The sequence below is a fragment of the Cryptomeria japonica genome, chromosome 4 (assembly GCF_030272615.1).
Source record: "Cryptomeria japonica chromosome 4, Sugi_1.0, whole genome shotgun sequence".
Taxonomy (NCBI): domain Eukaryota; kingdom Viridiplantae; phylum Streptophyta; class Pinopsida; order Cupressales; family Cupressaceae; genus Cryptomeria; species Cryptomeria japonica.
The window spans coordinates 227,905,511-227,927,470 of record NC_081408.1 but is presented as its reverse complement, the minus strand read 5'-3'; the positions used below and the strand labels follow the sequence as shown (position 1 = coordinate 227,927,470).

Sequence of the window (21,960 nt, the reverse complement as noted above, 5' to 3'; positions counted from 1 at the left end):
TTGGCCTCCCTGCATGTGCAGGACCCTCATTGTAAGTAGTACTTATTCATTGGCCAGTGAGTAAATATTGTGGGTCACAAATCCCATCGAGGATTTTCCCACACTGGGTTTCCTTGTTAAATATCTTGTGCTATGGTTTGTTTCTATGTTGTCTCTATTATTTCTATTTATTGCAATAATTCTTATTTACCGGTACATTATTTTAGGATGCAAAGTTATTAATAAGTTTAAATATTCTGTAAACTGGTTAGACACTAATTCACTCCCGCCCCCCTCTCAGTGTCTTTGGAACTATCATTAAATCTAACAAACCTGCACAATGAAAATGATAAAATTAAAACTTTGGAGGATAGATTGAATGATAATATGAAAAATACAATGAAGTATATACAAGAAAACATTTGGGGGAAAATAATGCAGAGGAGTGATAATTTGTGTGAATGGTTTGATTTGAATGAAATTCTGAGATTAATTTATATGAAAATCAAAGGGCACATTGAGAAGAGCATACATGCTTATTCAAAAGAGGATATGGAAAAGAAAAAAAAATTCAAGTAGTCTACAGTACTAGTGATAGCTATTTGGCATCCAAGGGAATTAACAGCTACATTGATGCCATAGTTAAGACATCATCTAACCTTCAAAAAAGCCAGAAACTAAGGAAAACATAAAAAGTTATGGATAAATGTAGCAAAAAGATATTGAAGTTGCAAGAAAAGACAACTACTTTGATTAAAATTGGTTTTCCTAAGTCCGTTGACCCATCAAATAAATTCATTGGAAAAGAAGCTTACAAAAAAAGCATGGAGAAAAAAATGAAGTCTAATTTAGAATTGCTTCCTAAAAACACAACCCCCCAAAGCTTTCTGAAATTCATCAAACCATTTACAACTCTAAATGCGGTATTGGGTGAAACATTAATGTCAAGTCACTCTTCCAAATATGGATTATTGATGAAATTGCAATTGACTTTCCATAGTTTAAATAATATTGACCTTACATCAGATGAAGAGTGGAGCACCCTACAAAAATTGGCACAAAAATCTCAAGAATCATAGTATGTATTGCATAGTTTTCAATTTTTACTCTTAATTTCAAGGTTTTATGTTTTTTATGTTTGGAATTTGGCATCGCTTGAAATAACTCTGTTTTATGAATAGGAAAAAACTAGTACTCACTATTACTAATCTAGCCTATGAATATATGATCCACAATGCAAACCTTCAGCCTGTAAATTTGTATTCTCAAATTCTCCCAAGTTTTAACATTTTTGCATTTCTCTATTTCTGATTACTAGGTTTTGGGCACTATTATTATCTATATTTATTTTGTCATGGCTTGAATTAATATTTAATTTTGAACTCTATTTTTTGAACAGGACACATGTAGTAGTTGTTAAATTGCTCAATTACTAATCCGGCCTGTGATGGCCATGTAAATTTGTGCTGAGTTTGTGATACTGATGGAAGTCAGAATGATATATTTAATGTTTAATACCTTAGTAATTGAATTTGATGTTTATTCTTCACATATTGAAAATTGACCTGAAGCTATTGTTGCTCCCTTGTTTCTATAAAATGGAATTCATGGTCATTTACAAAGGGTTCTGAAACTTTGTATTGATTTTTGCATGGAGAATCACATAGAGTGGTGTATTGAATGAATTGTATCATATGGCAATATTTTGAAAGAATTAATTAAAATCTAAGTTCTCAGCATGTCTATATAAATATCTATGTATCATTAAACAAATTACGGTCTTTTATTATCCTATTTTAAATCTGGAAATAGAAAGTTGAAAAATATAATTATAAATCAATATTAAATTCTAATTGCAAAAAGTTGACAGATTCATAGAATATCATCAAGTTATCAACCATAATAATATTCTTTTGTAATATGAATGATGAGATATAGTTATATGATTAATAAATACCAATCTCTTAAAGTTGCCATTCATCCTCATCAAATTCACAACTTTCTTGATTCTTGTCTATGTTTTCTTCACTGTAAGTTTGCATACCTTCCCTAAACTATATCTTAATGCTACCAATAGGTCCATTACATGAGTCACTAATCCCACTGGCTCTTTGGTTTGAAGTATTGTCCAAACCTCTTCTTTCACATTCGGACCTCCATATTTTCAGTGCCCTATTGTAAGGAAAAGTGTGAACATCATACCTAGATGTATAGAGCCTCAAGAAATTTTCCAAATTTTTGTCTAGTTTGTTTCTTAGCTTTGATTTTAGGAACCCTAAAAGAACTAAAAAATCTCTCATCTTCCACTGAACCCAATATCATGGTAAGATATAAATGAGCAAGCTTCAAATATTTTGGTATTGAATCACGCAACGCTATGTTCTTAGATATATATTTCCAAGGCCTTGCTACCGATCCCTCTTCATGGGGGTTCTCCATTCTACCATATTGTTCCCTCATAGTGTATGAAAAATGAGATGATTTCTCTCTAAGATGAGTTTCGTCTAATATTCTATTTATAGTTACTCCATTCAATTCTCTAGATATGCAAAATTGTTTTATCAAAGTCAGTAGCTTACTTCAAAAATCAGTTGCACTATTGAGACTCCAATATTGAGGAAACACAATAGACACGGCTTTAAGTAGGTTGTCAGGAGGGAATCTGCTTCTAATCGGTAAGGAAAAATCATAGTCAATGTTAATCACAGAAGTAGTTATAGACTCAACAATCTTGTCGAAATCTTCCCTTCTAACTCTTGCTAGTTGCTTCTTGGGGCGCTTTCCTAGTTCCTCGGGGTCGACCGTGGCATAGAAGTGCATTGGTATCTCAAATCCCCATACATTTGGCACATACCTCCCCATTTGTACTGATTTGTAAAAAGTTATCAGGATTGTTAAAAATTGTGAGTGTCCACCAATTAATAAATTTTTCATCAGATAGTGTTGGTTGATTTTGATATAAATTGTCGAGGGCCATGCATGTCAACTTACATAGCATAGCATATTCTACAATATACAGAGCTCTTTTTTGGGCAGCCTTCATAATATTCCTCATTTCCTCTTGCATGGTAAGAAAAGATACTAAAGTTAAGAGTGTCTCTAGATTACTTAACCTCCAAAGAAGGTCAGGAAATTTAGGTTGCTTTGATTCGTCACACATTGTGTGAAATAGTCCAATCAAGGGTGGATATTCTAAAAAATCTCAATGCATTGGACCATCCAAAGAGATCCATCTCATATCATTATCCTTGAGAAGCTTGTTCCCATCAGTTATTCCATTAGAAAAGTTTTGAAATTTCATAAATCGCTTGGGACTTCAAAATAAGTGTGAGCAGAGCTCTCTGATTAAAATTTCCTTTTTTTTACTAAAGCATACTTGCTCACAATTCCAAAAGCTAGATTCATTATGTGAGCCATGTAGTGAATTGAAGTAATGTATGGTGCAAAAGAAGTTTCAATCTTTGTACAAAGACCATTCCTGTGACCTTGCATTATTGAAGCTCCATCTGCTCCAACACACACTAATTCTTTGGAAACCGTCATGTCATCCATACCTCCATATTCAATTAAACATCTCTTTACTATTTGAAATAAATTTTCCATTGTCGCACTATCCTTCATTTTAGCAATAGATAGTAGATGAGGTTGGTAGGCATGATTCTATATAGTATAAACATGCATGCATACCCACGAAGTATTTTCTACTGTCGTAACTTCATCTAAAGAAAACACAATAAATTTTGACTCTCTTATTTTTTCCTTTACGTCTTATTTTTTAACCTCAATAAGACAACTTGCCCATTCCCATCCACTATTTACTGACCAACGACTATTAGGATAGTTAGGAGATTTCTAAAAGTGTAATCAACCACTAATTGATGCGAAATTTGTCATAGCACAACCTCTGATCAAAATATAAAAAACAACACTTAACTGAACGAATTTTCCTAGTTGTTCTATTTGTGTTGCTTTTCAAAAACTAGCTTCAATAGAACCTTTAACTTCAACAAGCTTTGTCTATATTTTCTCATGAAAATAATAATCTTTAGCATTCCTCACATGCTTGCATTCCTCCTTTGTTTTCCATCTTTTTCAAATCCATCTATCATTTATTTTTCATAAACTTTGCTGATATGCTTTTCTATGGTATCAAATTTTAGTTGCAACCTAATTTCCTTGTGATGTTTCCAAGTGCAAACCTTACACCTACATTCTATTGGAGGCTCACCTTCAATTGGATTCTCCACTAGTTCAATGAATGGATACTTTGATGCCCAATTAATTTGAAAATTCCTCATTGACATATCCCAGTCTTGATCCTCTTTTAATTTTGGTTGTTCCTTTTTTGATCTGGCTTTTCTTTTCCTCTTCCATGCATTATCATCTATGGCATTATCACCTAAGTTGATTATATCATTCTGGCTAACTTGGGTATCTACAATAGATAATCTTCTTCAAGATCATCCTGATCTGAGATATCATGTTCACCGTCAGCTTCAACATACGGTATAGGTTGTGATTTTGTACTTGTACTTGTGATGATGTACCTTCTTGATTTTCACCACAATCTTTTCCAGAGCCAAAGTATGAAGAAAACATTTTGTGTTTTGTTGGCCTCTCATGGCCTTCCCCACATTCATGTTTCCTACCCTTCTTCCTGTTCAACATCTCCAATGAAATAAAGCCTAGAAATAAAATATTAATTTATTGAAGAAGCAATAATAGACTATAAACTATAATATATGTTTCATTGGCCCTATGACCTATAATCTAGATGTCTAGGGTCTGAATCTCCTGGCTGACCACTTGGCACTTATGAGTCCCCACTGAATAAGAATGAACTCAACAGTGCAAACATATATAGATATATTGAGAGTAATATTATAATACTTTAAAAATATGGTTGCTCACCTTTAGGTCACTAGCAGTCACCAATGTAGTCGACAACAATGATTTTTCTTGGGTTGAAACTTCACTATTGATTCAAATTCAGAGCCTAGAACCCATCAAATTATGTAGAGATAGATTTGATCTTTGAATGTATTTATACTAATCCTTATATGGTGAATTCTTCAGGAATTTTATATGGTATATAAATATTTGGCGAATCTCACTTAGCTATAACATGACTTATGTGATTATTGAGGCGATTATGGGTTGTCCAAATAATTGGCAAATACAATATATTTGGCAAAAATGGGGGTGAATGGAGACACACGTTGACAAAATATTGGGCGAATTGGGTCCTCCTGGCTAACAAATCTTCATATGCCTATAAGCGAATTATGGTCATCTATTAAGGCAACCTCGGAGAGTGTAGGTGAAAAAATTAAATTTACCGTGTGTCCACTATTTATTGTATAGCCAAAATCCTTGCATAGAAACATTTAATTACATAAAACATATTATGATCGGCCCTTGAATTTGACATAAATTTATAATGTTGTGGCGACATGATCAACCCCAGTCGGTACAAAATATTCGGTATTTCCCAGGTCGCTAACGTGAAAAATTTGCCATTGGCGAATATTCACCACTAAAGTAATGTTTGCAACTATACTTACCAAACTTCAAACTCTTGATCCCTTGGTGCATAGATGTATTTTGTATGGCCAAAGAAAGAGGCTTGAGATGATAATAAGGTACAAGAATGGATTATGTACTAGTGTTGGTTAGATTGGTAAGCTAAGACTCCATTTGGTACATATTTTGTAATAGGGTGTTTAGAATGGGATTGGATGACAGTGGTGGTGGAGTTGGATTAGCTATTGCAATAGAGATATTAGTAGAAAAAGGAATTAATTGTTGAAGTTGGATTGTAAGAGTTTATTGAAGGAGGAGAAATATTATACCACAAAACATTTTAACATTCGTTAATTCTAGGTGTCACTGGATTCATTGATATAATGCTAATGTTACTATTAGAATATATAAAATTTATGATAGGATTTGTATTAACCATAATCACTGATACCTCAAGAATTGATGCATTCAAATAGGGATTAGTGATATCTAAATATGTATCCAGAGAGAGACAAAATATCTATATAAGAGGGAACTTGTGCCTAAACAATATTAGTCAGAGAATAAAGCAACTCAATGTCCTTAGAATCCAAGATGTGTAGGTTCCTTAGATTATAAACAATAGTAAATATTGAATGAATATATTATCACAATTAAGAATCTTTAAGAAATCCCTTAAGCTCTCCTCTAAATATTGTACCTACTCAAATGGAACCCTAAGATTACAACCATGATCCATGCAAGAGGAGGTGAATTAGGAGGAGAGTTCACTTTGTTGGCATTTTCAATAGAAAGATTGTTGATATTCATTAAGGATATTGAGAAGGTTGTTGAATATTATTTGTTATAACTGAAAAAGGATGATAACTATCTTTATAACATTATTTTATCATTGATGTCAAGAAATTGATTTTCTGATTCAGTATGATGTTGCCATATCTTGAGAAGATTGATTTGAAGAGAATTAAGATGTCGGTAAAAGACACAGAAAGAATGTGATAAGAAGGAGGAGGAATAAGATACTCAATGGGCAACTATTATCGAGTTAGAAAATGATGAGATCATCATGTTTAGATCATTTTGATATCCTACATATGTTGTTGATTGTAAGGTTAATACAATACTATGTTATCGAGCAAAGAACCTAGTTGGTAAACCCTAAGGAACCTAGTCGGTAAACCCTAAGGTTATCGATATCAGTTAATGAAGGCGGAATATCTACCGAGTAAAGTTTAGTGTTTACCAAGTTGCAACCGAGTTATGACAGATCACATTGGATGGATAAAAGCATTATTTATGAAGGACAATGATTAGCTGGAGTTGTATAAATGATTGGTATACCGCGCATGAAGTTTGTTAAGGATTTATGGCAATAGAAGATCGGCAGGAAGATCTACAACTCAGATTGAACCGCAATAACCTTGTGCAAGTTCCAAGAAAGGAATGCAAGTACCTAGGCAAGGTAAAAGATTTTTAGATCGAAAGATGCATTGAACCTAGTCAAATTTGAAGATCTGTTGGCTATGATTGATCATGGGAAATGTGATCAAGGAGATTCAGTAGGTAGCAAATTGTTTATAATTAAGAATTTGTTGATAAGAAATGTATGCAGGCAAGTGTAAGCACAAGGATGCTACATAGTCATTACCGAGCACAGAAGCTTGAAGACCTGTTTGAATAATAGAGTAAGGAGCCTAGTAGAAGGACAAGATAAGTCCTATGACAAGATTGTTTTGAGCAAATAGGAATCTACTTTAGCAGTTTAGATGTGAAGTTGTAGATATATTTTCATTACTGTTATTTTGTAAGTGACATGAAATCTCTTAACCGAGTGGACTTAATAGTCCTATTTATAAACCCTCTAGCAAGGTATCATTCTAAATGAGTGTTTGAAATGCTTTAACAAGGTCACTTCTAACAAAGTGAAGTTCCTAACACATCTGAGGGAAATCCCTTAACCGGGTAACATGTAGCAATGTGTTAGTAATGTTTAACAAGATTTTCTTTTAACTGAGCATACCCCTATTTTCATAGATAGCTAATATATTACACCCTCATTTGTGGTATATTAAAACCCTCAATATGAATGCACATGATATAATATTGCCTATCTAGTGAAACCCCCATGGCCTTTAGGAAACCATGACGTTCATGTTTACCCACTAATTAACTAAATGTGTGTTTTAATAGAGAAAAAATATGTTTGATCTCTTTAGAGTTAAAAAAAATGCAAATAAAAACTTTAGATATCTTGTGGACAACTTGGAAATCTCGCTATCTAGTTTAAATGCATGACACACAAATTATAGTGGAACATGATGGTGTCTTGTATGGACAGACAACTACAATTCCCATTAAAGATTTTGAAAAACCTCCACAACATTTTAAAATACTATAAAGGATATAATATGAATAAAAAGTATAAAAAACAATAAAAAGAAAAGTATTAAGTGCAAGGAAACTATCAAAATAACAAGAGCAAGAGGTTTATTTACCAACAAAAAAGATGAACATGTTCACCAAATTTCTCCAAGTAGCTCCTTCACTTGTATCTACACACATTAAACTAAAGAAATTTGTTGGGAAGTTGTATAGGAGTTTTCCTCAATCAAACCACTATTTTTGTATTCCCATCTCCTTTGAAAACTTTAGACATGTTAAGAATGTAATACGCAAAATAATGAACTAATAATATGAAATCTAAATAAAGATAATATATTCAAGAAACTTAGACAATTTGCCAACATCAAGTACAAGATCCCAACTACTTGCAAGTGAATAGAAGCAACAATAAAACCTTGGAGTGAAAATGATCTCTTCAAAAAAAAGCAATGTAGAAACAAGTTATCGCTATTACAATAGTAATAGTAAAATAACATAGTGTATGGAGTGTTGTGAATGTGAGAGTACAAGGACAGTTTTCAAATGCTCAAGAAGTTGTGAATGCTATGAAGTTCAAAGATGTTAAAATTTTTGAAACTAGAGGCAAAAGAGGAGGTTTTAACAATATCAAATGACTCTTGTCATTGTTGAAAGTTGGTAGAGGCTTTACATTTTCCAAACATGAAAAGTATAATGTCCCTATGACTAGCACAATAACATTTTTTTGTTGGATTATAGTGTATCATGTCGAGGTCTATTCTACTGCACTCATTAGAGCAAAAACGAAACCTGACAATCAATAAATTGATCATACAAGGTGTAAATGTTTATTTTAGATCAAGGTTAAGGTTGCTAAGTATATTTTTCTTAATAATAACTAAAGGAAAGGAATATGTGATGCCCATTACATAGGATAGAATTTACAACATTACATATGCATATATGGGTAAGAATATAGAGATGAATCTATAGTACTATATAAAGCTAATGTAGAAGAATGTGTGATTTGCATGAGTGTTTCTTACACAAAATTATATAATATTTTTGATTACATGAAAAACAAGTTTTGAAGGGGCCCCAAACCCCTTTACAACAAATTACAATAGAGATAAAACATGATAGGTCTAGCTACAAAATACAAAACGACAAATAGAAATAGCTGGCAAAAACAAAAAGCTAGCAAGAAAACTAAGAGTAACAAAATGAAAGCACAATGATACCAAAGGGACAACCAAACTCATAGGCCAACACAACTAAGAAAAATTCTTAGGGACCTCCACAACCTCTTCCTCCATAAAGGAAACAACACTCTTGAAATCATCCAGTTCCTTAGCTTGATGAGCCATCTTCCTCGTATTTTCTCATGTTCTTTTACCACGTCCAACAACCACACCTTCAAGGGTCAAGTCCTTGTCTTCAGGAATATCAATCATATTATTTTCCAACTGGAATTGTTCCAGTTTACTGATTAGCACTATGAAATTATCAACTGAAGCTTTCATAATTTTGTGACTTTGTTCTCCAATCTTCTTTAGAGTTTCCTCGGGATTGTAAACCCTCTTTCCTTGCTCATTAAACCAAGCCTTTGTAGTCTTGAATTGGGATCATAAGCTTGAGTGATAGCCTCTGCATTGCTGATGGATTTTGTTAATTCCTTTAGATATTCAGGCAAAGAGCCAAGATTACCCATCCTGACAACTTCTTGAATGTCCACTTTCTTAGAAGAGTCCTCCTATTTAGACTTCAAAATTTTAATCTTCGAGTAGAGCCATTCTATAACCTTATAAAGCTCCATCATTCCATTCTTCATAGTGTGAAGCATATCTATTGGAGAATCACTGCTATCTTTATTGAATTAGAAAAAAAACAACATTATTCTCCCGGGTTTCACATCAACAATTATGACTCTGTTTTTAGGAAGAAGATTCTCACCTTCTACCGCACTCTTTCCCTCTTTCTCAACACCAAAATTTTGTCGATTAGGATCCAAAGGAGGGGAAGAGGCCTTTGAGGTACCAACCACCTTCTTTGGGATGATTTCAGTGATAGCATGACTGTGCTTAGTTTTCTTCTTAGGTGGTGGGGTGGCATTTTCACTTTTAGTCTCTATACCATTATCATCCTCATCATCTTCTTCAAACAAGTTGTCCTCCTCCTATACCTTCTTCCTATTTCCCTTAACCCCTTTTCTAGAAGTCTTTTTGCTAGACCCAGAAGCCATATCCTTATACTTCCCCTTTTTGGTTCCCTTAGAGGAGGTATCCATGTCAAAATCACCTTCCAACTCTGTATCAAACCCCTCATCATCACTGTCATCTGAGTTCTAAGACTCCTCTTCTAAGTCTGAAAACTCAGTGATGGAATGCTCAACAAATGTGGCCCTAGTATGATTGTATAAAAGAAACATTAACCCTTCACTCATGGGCATATTTCTATTCGGGTTAGCCCTAAAATCCTTTATACTAGTGTTCAAGGAACAATACAGGTAGAAAGGAATTGACACCATATCCTTGTGGGAGAAGTGATTTAAGAGTATAAAATTATAACCATAAAATCGAGAGTATCTACCATCAAGAGTAACATATTGCATCACAACAAACAAAACCGGTCTCCATACCTTTTTAATCACCTTCGGCGAACAATACGTCTTGCTGGATTTCACCAATTTGGCTTTTTTAGAGTCTTCCTTCGGGAACTTCTTGATGGACGCCTCTGTTAGCTTTCTATCCCTATAGAATTTTCTGCCCTCCATTGGCATTTGAGTAACTTCAAAAATCATTCCTTCATCAATTTTCACCTTCCTGCCACCTATGGTGATTCTTCCTTCCTTCCAATTGTTCTTGAATAACCTAGTAATAGTAGGATTTTTGCCAAGAATTTGCTCCATATATCCTATCATTTTTGTAGATTCTAGGATAACCAACACTTTTAGTTTATTATTCCATTCATCACAGGTAAGCGGGTCAATCCTCTTCCTGTTGCATCCAATTACAACCACAACAAAGTTTCTTACAGCCTTCATTATGTAGAACAGAATAAAAACATGGGCCAAAATGTAGAGAATAGAAACCCTCAAAAAAGAAATGGACACCCAGAAAGCGTGCAAGGTCTTGTCCACATTAAACTCCAGCTCATCCTTCAAGTGCCACTCTTTTTGATTCATTATAATAACTTTCACTGGTAAGTACGTTGTTATCATCACTTATCACTCCCTATTTCCAATTCACTCTGTCAGAAATGAGGATGGCATAAGCACATTAGGAAGATCCAACTCACCTCTCTATCAGATCATTTGATCAACATGAACAACCATGTTGGGAGCCCAGTCAACCATGACATTGGTTTCTCTATAATTATGTGAAATAACACACTGTTCAAAGGAGTTAATTATCTCCTTGGTTGGAGATATAATATTTTTGACAGTCCAAGATGGGGAGGAAAGACCCTTAAGACATCTTATGATGTTATTTGAATCTCCCTCGAGCTAAATTTTTTTATAACCCAAAGTTTTGGCTAGGGTAATAGTTTGGTAAGCTGCCATGGCTTCGACTAAGTGGTTGGTTTATGATCCCATGGGGAGCACCACCGCCGCAATACAATAACTATCTTCATTTCTTATCACTCCCCCACACCCAGCCAACCCCGGGTTCCCCTTGGCCACCTCATCAAAATTAACTTTGATCCAACTAGACATAGGAAAAGATCATTTGCTACTATCTCTTTTATCCTTCTTGTCATTCCTATCTAAAGAGAAAGAAACATTACAATTATTAAATAGATCCAACTCATCCTTGTTCTTGAAAAGAAGAGATTTACCATCATCTTTCAGATTTTCAAAAATGGCCCACTTGATTTTACTAAAAACCATTTTTAGAGAGGAGTAGGCATATCTGAAGATTCTGTTGTTTCACTCTTTCCAAATTCCCCATACCACATGAGGAAGAATAAAATCTCATAATTGCTTCATAGAATTATTCAAGAAGAGGCAGCTTCAACCAATGAAGCACTCTTGAATAAAACAAGGAAAGACCCAGTTCATATTCCACAACTGTAAGAGTCACGACCAAATAGGATAGGAAAAGCAATAGTGGAGAGAAATACAGTTAACATTCTCTTCCTCATTTAGGCAAAGGTAACACCTATCAGGGAGATGAAAGCCTCTTTTGTAGAGATTATTGGTGGTGAGGATTTTTTTCTATAGAAGTATCCAAAAGATGATATTGATCTTGGGGATAAGGCCACAAATCCAGGCTTTAGATAGTGATGGTTGTATGGATAATATATATTTTTTATAAAGATAGTCAATAAATAATATGATTAAAATTTTATTCCTTTTTGTGTTTCTTATTGATGTATATACATTATTACTTTTGGAAGAGCTTTTTTGGGATCACATTATATGGTTTTTTTTGTATCAATCTTCTTAATCACATTCCATGATCCATCATCTGCATGATTTAGTTCTATTAGAGAGTAAAATTAGTGAATATAATACCAAGCCATATTAAAAGGTGGGATAAGAAGAAAGTGCAATAAAGGATGAGGTAAGAGGGATGCAAATTAAAATTTAGTGATATATTAAATTATTAAAAAGAAAAGTTAAAATTAATAATTTGTAAAAAATAAATAAATTCAAAAGAAATAATTTTATATAAAATAAAATGATAGAAAAAATAACATTACCAAATCAATATATTAAATAAACGTCAGTTTAATATTCCTAAAAAATTGGCATTCTTTTTCATTGAATAAGTTACTTTGCAATATGACTCTTGGTCTCTACTTGTTCTCATCACTCTCCTAAATTGACTTCCTCATCTTGGTGGTTAAATGATCATTGTAATCACCTAATAGCTTTTCTTATTGAGTTAGGTAATAACTCTTTAGATTTTGATTATGTTCCCTCAACTTTGTTGGCTCCTACAACTCAAAACCTTTTTTTTATTGTTCACACATAGCTCAATGTTTACTCCGTTGTTACTTAAAATTCACATACTAAGCTGGCTATTCTTGGTGCTTGTTCGTCAACTTCCTAGATCACTTCTAGTTCTATGAATCTGATTAAGGCAACCCCACCTTTCCCTTTCACTTGTAGTGTTTGAAGTTGTTTCAATGCTCCCTCCTCCCCCCAATGTCAAAATTATTCTAGTTGTCTAATGGATCTACCTGTATAGTTGTTCAATGTAAGAAGAGGCATCACACTAAGCTTTTTCCTTCTTAGGTTAGTTTGTTAGATAAGAACTCCCAATTTTTTGATTCAAATTTAGATGTATTTTAATTAGTTCCAACTATGCTAATTATTACATGATTGCCATATTTTGCTAATTCTATAATAGGTTATATTTTTGGTTCTAATATTGGTTTAATTCTTTTCTATTCCCATGGTGATTTTTTGGCTAAGTCTTTTCTTGATGGTTTTTTATTTTTGATCTATAATGGTTGGGGCCCTTCCCCAAGTATCTTAATAAGAACATAGAGAGCCATTATAATACTTCTTAGAACAAATTTAAATATATTCAAGAGGATAAATTGACAAAGGTGCACACATAAATATATGATGAAGGGTAGATTAAGCCAATTTAATAGTCAAAGATTAATTTTTTTCATATATTACTAGGCATGGAAAAATTTAGTGTTTCACATATCTTCTTAATGATAGTAATAATATTATTCAATTTAATTCAGAAATAGCTATATTCTAGATAGATGGTTGAAGGTTTTGAATAGTAAAGGTTTCAAGGTAAAAGAGATTAAAAAATTATCACAAAAAATTCATAGTATATTAAGAGATGAGATGTTTAGAACTTAAAAAGTGTCTTTGGAAAGCTGCTATTAATAGTATATAATCTTGTAGAAATATATATACATACATACATACATATACGTATACATATACACATACATGTATATATAGATATACACGCACATGTACACACACACGCGCGTGCGCGCACACACACATGTTTATGTATTATTTAGTACCCTACAAATTCACAAGATAAGTAATCATTTATGTAATTAATCATTATTATTTTACATAATATTAACTTCAATCCTTCATCATTGTTCTCAACATTAAGTGTACTTATCCTCCTATGTTATTATGAGATATTTAACACAACTATTTTATTTTGAGTTAATCATTATTCATTTAAATTTATTTTATTATCCTATATATTTTTTTATGTAGTGTATCTCTTCATAGATAGATGTACTATTGTTAAATTTAATATTCCAATTTTATTTAATTATATTTAAATTATATATTTTAAATTAGTAAGGAGAAAATGGTTCAAGTTTTAATAGAAATTTAAACAACATTATAGGATAGTGCCACTAATTAGATTGCAATGATAAATTATATACCTCATGATTTTGGATATTACAAAATGTACCCATTTAAAATTCTTCTTTTTAAAATTTTAAGAATTTTTTAGATGATTTTGTAGTTCTTTCTATAGTTAAAATGCCAAAACTACTATATTCATTTATGTTGTCATATTTCATCTCTATAATATTTTTTATTGATCTAGAAAAGAATTATAATTACATTTAAATCTACATAAGTATTCTAAAAGCCTCTAATAATATTTCTATCCAATATTTGTGAGAGTCAATCTTCTATTTGTAATTGATTATAGGACTGAATATATACAACTTAATAGTCCTATTATTATTTTCATTTTCCTAGAGTGAAGTTTTGTGAGACAACATCCATAACTAATTTATATATAATTTCTATTATTTTAAAATTTGTAACATTCTTCTAATTCCTTTATCATTCTAAGAAACATTGGTTGTAATGCTTTTGATATTTTTAGTAATTTTATAGTATTTTCTATCAATTTATACTTCTATCACTATGAAATATAGAAGGGTCCTTGTTTTTTTCTCATTATTCTTCATCAATTATCTCTTCAAGTAGAAATACATTCCTATCAAATTCTTGTGAAGTCTTCTTTCTTTGCCTCTTAAAATAATGTTATACTATCTTTTTCCTCAACATAAAATTTCTTATTGTTACATCTATATTAACATTTCATTTACTATAATATTTCTATATTACATTTTCACAATTTTTACACTTTGAAATTATCTATCACATTTCAATCATTTTTTTAGAATATTGTTAAAATTAACTTTATATTAATATCCATATATTAATTTCTACCATCTAACCCAATATTAGTATTAGTAGTGAAAGTTTTGATATTTCTCATCCTTATGTCATTTCAATCATTTAGTCTTTAATTTTGAATCTATTACACTATTTAGTTCCTATTCTATAAAGAACCATCAAGTATTTCGAAGTATCAAAGATATTGTATTTGTCCACATCTCTTTGTAAGGAATGAAAAGTTAGGAAAAACTTTTTGGGCTGCTTGATTCTTTTACAAAAAAAGAGAATTAAATAAATCATTTGAACAGAGCGGAAGAAGGCTTGTTGAGTTTGCTGAAACTATGGCGATTCCTTTCTCCTACTGTCCAGTCAAGATCTCAAATATGGAGGAGATTCACGAACGTTTATTCAACGTTAAAGCCGGCGAGTTCGTGGTGGTGTATGCTCCAGTTGTTTTCGGAAGTCTGTTATATGATCCTATTCTTCTCCGAAATACTATTAATGTTATCAGGAAATTAAGGCCCCAGATATTAGTGAATTCAGAAATAGAAGGGCAGCACAATTCCCCCTGTTTTGCAAATCGGTTCGTTGAGGGGCTTTTCTATTACAGCGCTTACTTCGATTGTTTGGAGGCTGTGCTGCGGGACAGAAATAATTTGAGAAGGGCCAAATATGAAGAAGTATGTTGCGGGAATCACATAAGCAATATGTTAGCCTGCGAGGGGGAGACACGCTAAGATGGATATGTGGAGGACATTCTTCAGACAAGCGGGGTTTAAGGAAAAGAGCTTCAGCTATCAGGCTCGGTGTCAGGCAAGGTTATTGCTCAACCAACATAATCATGGAGAAAGTTTTACTATTAAGCCGAATGAATCTGCTATAACTGTAGGATGGAAAGGAACGTAGTTGCACACATTATCTCTGTGGGCTTGTAGGAGAAAGCACAATCGTTAGTAACCGTGCATGGAACCTTTTTTGTGTTTTATCTTAATGATTGGTATTAATAGTGTTAATGGTGAAACAAAGCATTCCAAGTTTAAAAACAAGGAAATGATATCTTTATGTGCTAAATTTGCAATTTTTGAAACTAGATGTATATTATGCAAGGCATTTTATTATTATCAATTTTTTTAAAGGTGTGGTCATTTTAAAGGGTTAGAAGAATGTAGTAGAGTGTAGAAGTTTAGATGAGGATGCTAGTAATGTTGTTGTTTGCTTTTATCTAGGATAAAGTTAACGTTTAAAATTGTTTACTAGGTATTAAGATATATGGGAATCTTTGTCAAATTTATTAAGATGATATCTTTTTTTTATCAATATGAATTGAATCTATTAAACGAATATTAGAGTAAAGAGAGTTAAGAACTAGATTGGTTGGTGTTGATGCTCCTTGGTTCTTTGGTTAAGATTGTGTGATTTGTTAATATTTAAATGTATCAAGAGATTACTCTAGCCATTTCCCATCCCTATACACATTTCCCACATTTTCCTTTTCATCCTTCCTCTTTCATGCACACACTCACATACATTTACTTAAGTGTCATGTTTATTAGATTTTTTTGCACATCCTCTCTAACATAATTTTCCTCCACCTTTATTTGATTGTTTTTCTCTCTATTTAGTTGTTCCATATATATAAGGTTGATCATATTGTCACAAATTTGGCTCTTATCTCTTAAACTAGAAATCCAAATACAGGGCAGTCATTTTCCTTTAATTGACAAAGTAGACATTTTCCTACATATAATTCTATACACTAGTATTTAGAGGTAATCATTAGCATTCATTTATCATACAAGATTATCCTCATCTATCTTATCTCACACTCAATTTTAAAGCATTCCAGGGAAAATAGTGAAAATTTAAGATTCAAAATACTTACATTAATGTATTTAAAGGAATTTAGATTGATATGACACTTTGGGAGAAAATATGTACTAAAGACTTTCATTATTATTTTTTTACACATTTCAACTAGGTTGAAAAATGTGAAATTCTCCATTAACAATGAAGAACCCTTTTGAAGTATATCAAAATAGGATTCAATTTAACATATCAAAAAGACGAGGAAAAGTAGAAGGAAACGAAGTGAAATAACAAATTGAAATGCCTAAGAAATCATAACATTTATATATTAAAGATATTTTTGTAGTTTAAGGATTTTCCCTAGATCTATGACCTCGTCTAGTTACGACACAAAAAACAAATTAACTTAAGTTTAGTTCTAGTTTACGACCATCACTTATTAATATAGATACACTATGAAATTTTTGGTTTTTTAGGAGATAAAATAATGTTTTGGTCATAGAGCTAAGTAATATTATCTAATTCATTTATTCTTTATATCGAACATAAATAGTTTTAAAAAAGATTACAAGCTAGGTATTAGCATTAAAATACTCTAGGTTAACTACATGGTTTTCGATTAAGATAAAATGGGTTTCATAGGGACTTGGAATTTTTCTAACCAAGAGCTTTCATGAGCTCGGAATTTTTCTAAATTATATTCTTGTTTATTTCTTCAAGCTCCTCCATGATGAACCTCATGGCACTTTTCTCTTGATAGGTTAACTACATGCTTATGTGTATGGATGATTTTAAATCTATTTAGACTATACTAAGGGAATTTTAATTTTCTCCATAAGACATAATTTCCACATTTGTCTCTATTAATAATATAAATAAGCCAATATCTATAAAATTTGTTGTAGCCAATTTTTCTCTAAATTTAATAAAATAATTTGTTAGTACATATTAGAATATTTTTTACATAATTAATTTGTAGAATTTATTTACTCTCATTACTTAATTATTATGTCAACTAAATTTTAGTACTATCATAGGTGTACTCGAAGTAATAATTATTCATCATAGGTGTACTCGAAGATAATCTAGATATTAGATTAAAACACAAGATATATAGATGTAACTTTTTAGTACTTATAACTAATCTAATAAATATTCCATAACAAATGACAAATCTTAAAAATATATATTGCATTAAAAATAATATAGCTATGGAGTGGTAGATTATATAGGGCATGCACTACAATTGAAAAAGCGTTTCCATAGAAGTAGTCTCACTTCGAGTACACTTTTTCAAGGAAAGGGTCTCTTATAACGATGTAAGGACCTCTAAATAATGACTAGAATAGGAACTAAACAACTAGGCACAAGTGGACATCATCTAAGTTGTACGAGATGAAATAAATACTTTGATATATAATTTTATGATAGAATTAAGATGTACACATAGCTTATGATCTAACATTATACACATCACAATGTTTATGAATAAACATAACAATTAAAAGTTTGTAATTATAAAAAATACAAAAGAAGGACTAACATTGATACAAATTAATAATTTCCTGTACACCCAAAATGAAGTTGATGTTTGGACTTAATGTGAATCAATAATTTTTTTTTTCTCCTGCAAGTTGTTTCCATAATATAAAACAGTACTTTAACTATACCTTCTTGTGTAGAACTAACTTATAACTACGTTATATGGATTTCCTAATAGATTACATTAAAACATGATGATCAAACCAACCATATTGTATGTACCCAAAATATAACCAAATCAGAACTAGCATGTGCTGCAAAGGATTGAAACTATTGTTGTATGGATAAGATTTAGTTGCAGGGAGTTATAAATCTTGGAACTATTATTGTGGTTGTAATTAATTTTAAAATTGTTGGTTTGGAATGTTTGTGTTGTAGAGATATCTTTCTATGTTGATGTTGGAAGTGTTCATTGTTTATTTTGGAAGTGTTTGCATCCAAAAAGTGTTGCTAACATTGTTTATCATGGTTATCTTTGTTTGATATAGTTTTGGTATCATGGATATGATTGTTCTATGGTCTAGAAATATCCGTGTGTTCTTCAGGCATTGTAGCAATGTTAGTTTCTAGTTGTGATATTCTATGTTTGACATATCCTTAGGTTTGGATATGAGTTGTGGGAAATTGTTTGATGTGTTGTGGGTCTTACCATAGCTTGTGGAGATTTAGATTTGAGTTTTTTTGCAATAGAGAATGTGTTTTGATTGTGAATTTCTTTATGGCTATATAGAATGTGGATATTCTATCGATTATGTTCTAGTGCTTGCATATCAGTGAATCAATCTTTGGGCGATGTGTTTTTGTCCTCTCTTTCTCTTGGAGTGGATCAGCATGTGTATTTTTGGTCCAAAAAGTATATATTTTTTAGGCCAACTTGAGTCAAGCTTTGATGATCTATCTTGTATATAAGGATGTGTATGATTGATTTTTGTAGTCTCAAGGAAGGAAAGTGTGATGATTGTGATGTAGAATTCAAGGATAACTAGGGAGGTTTGGTAAAGTGCAAAGAAGAAGAGTTGTGTTTTAATGATAAGCATGTTGTGCTCCTACTATGACAATGATATGACATACACTATTGGTAGTTGAGGTTTGCTTTGTTTGTTATGTTGTTGGTGGCTTGATGCAAAGTTTAAGGACAACTTCATGATCAGGAGATCCTTCTCTTCATATCATTTTTGTATCCTTCCCTGAGTGTAGTTAGATTTAGGTTTTGGAAGTCCTCTTTTATATCTTTCACCATGAACAATTAACCTTGGTTTGCAAGGCCATAGCAATTAGCTCTTTTCTTTGTAATTTTATATACATAGTGGATATATATTGCGGGCAGGTTCTCAACGTGGTTTTTCCCTATTTTGGTTTTCCACATGGAAATTATTGGAGTCCATGTGTTGGATGTGTGTTAAAGTTTAACTTTTTATATGTTGCATTTAATTTTTTGTTTTAGATTAATTCACCCCCTTCTCAGTCCTACCTTGGGTTCAACAATAAATAAGTTGTAGGTAACCGACACTATGTGGAAAATAAGTAACATTATCTCACAGATAATAGTTTATTTTTAAGAGAATAAAAGATGATGTTATAGGAACACAATCAAAACCTATAGAGATAGAAAATATACAAGGTGTAAGAACATAAAATTATATTACAAGGGTTTGTGTAACATGATAAAAAGCCATTAAATATCTGAATGTCACCCATGAGAAAGACCCACCTTTTGGAGAAGTAAAATCATAAAATTTATCATTCATAAGAATATATTATAGTGTCATAAATTGTTAAACTTAACTATTTCATGCTAGGTTTAAATACTCTTTGGAATATGTACCTAATTTCAACACTAGATTTTTATAATCTTTGTTTATGCTCCTATTCTTGGCCTTTTTATAGAACATTCTACCACCACTACGGTACCCAACGTTCTTGTCCCAACAAAATGATCTTAACATTCAAAACATGAAAGTTGGTCTTACATTTTGTAGGAATTTATCTTAATTTGTTAGCTTGTGCCAAAAAGTTATTTCAAAAAGGCGTAAGTTGCATATAATACAAATCCCTTTTTATTTTAAAGGCTAAGAATTTCAAGAAAGAATCCTAACATCCTATCAATATAACCAAATCATAGCTACCTAAAATATAACCAAATCATAGCTAGCACGTGTTGCAAGGGCTTGAAACTATTGTTGTATGGATAATATTTAGTTGTAGGGACTCATTAATAAGTTGTAGGTAACCAAAACTATATTTTAAACAAATATAAAAATCTCACAGATAATAGTCTATTTTTAGAAGAATAAAAATGATTCTATATGAACATAATCAAAATCTATAGGGATAGAAAAAATCAATGGTGTAAGAATATAAACTTATATTCCAAGCATTTTAGTAACACTATAAAAAGCCATAAAACATCCAAATGTTACTCACACAAATAACCCATTTTTTGGAGTAGTAAAATCATAAAATTTATCATTCAAAAGAATATATTGTACTATCATAAATTGTTAAACTTAATGATTTCACACTAGGTTTACAATCCTCTTTGGAATATGTGCATAATCTCAAAACTATTTCTAGAATCTTCATTTATGCTCCTATTCCTAGTCTTTCTCATAGCACATTTTACCACCACTAGGGTTTTGTCCCAAAAAAATGTTCTGAACATTCAAAGGATGAAAGTTGGTCTTACATTTTATAGGAATTTACCTTGCTTTATCAGCCAACATAAAAAGTTATTTCAAAAAGTTGTAAGTTGCATATAATATAAATCCTTTTTTATTTTAAATGCTAAGAATTTCAAGAAAGAATCCTAACATCCTAACAATCAATTTCTATAATTCAAGAACAAATCTACATTCAAGCATTAGAGTCTACTACAAATAATTTTGATCAATTACATTATGCCACTTCAAGTTGAAATTTCATAGTTACATGTTGTATGACTTCATGAATATTACATCAAGTCTTTTGCAAGATTCCATGATAGGGTTTTGTACTTAAGGTAATATCTTATCATCTCAACATTGTATTACTTGCATTAGCTTTGTCCTTGCAGGCACAATCACTTATAGAACTATGAAAATAAATATAGGGTTTTGATTATAGAAGCCCCTAAATTCCACACAATATTTTTCCAATCTTCTATGTGTGTAGGTGCAAATTTGACAATGGAAAAGTATAGATGATGAAATGAAATAGTGATAGAGAGTTCCAAACTTTCAATAGTCAAGAAGCTTTAAAGTAGGTCACCTAGATCCACTGTCCTAGTAATTTGAAACATTTTTTTTTGGGGAAAATGTATATAGCTTCCAAGTTGCATTTTCTATTGTCTTCTAAAGCCTCCTCAATTATATACTAGGGTGCCACATGATTTTTTTTTGGCATATCAATTGTTGATTTTAGATCAATGTATCTCTCTATGTATTCTTTCTAGATATACCTTACTATTTATTCTTTCAATTTTAATATATCTGATTTGCCATTGAAGTCAATAATTTTTACATAATTAACCTTAACCAGATACATACACACACACTTCAACATCTCGATTATCATGCAGCCTAAAATAAATAGGAATCCTCCTACCTCGATCTACTTTTAGAATATTAGTT

The 21,960-nt window shown here is 31.7% G+C and overlaps 1 protein-coding gene across 1 annotated transcript; it reads left to right on the top strand.

Annotated features, from left to right (window-relative positions):
* Positions 1-15,345: 15,345 nt before the first annotated feature.
* LOC131027299 (DELLA protein 1-like) lies at positions 15,346-15,995 on the top strand. Its single transcript, XM_057957314.1, has 2 exons — positions 15,346-15,684; positions 15,894-15,995. The coding sequence occupies exons 1-2, from the start codon at positions 15,346-15,348 to the stop codon at positions 15,993-15,995; spliced, it is 441 nt and encodes a 146-aa protein (XP_057813297.1).
* Positions 15,996-21,960: the final 5,965 nt, after the last annotated feature.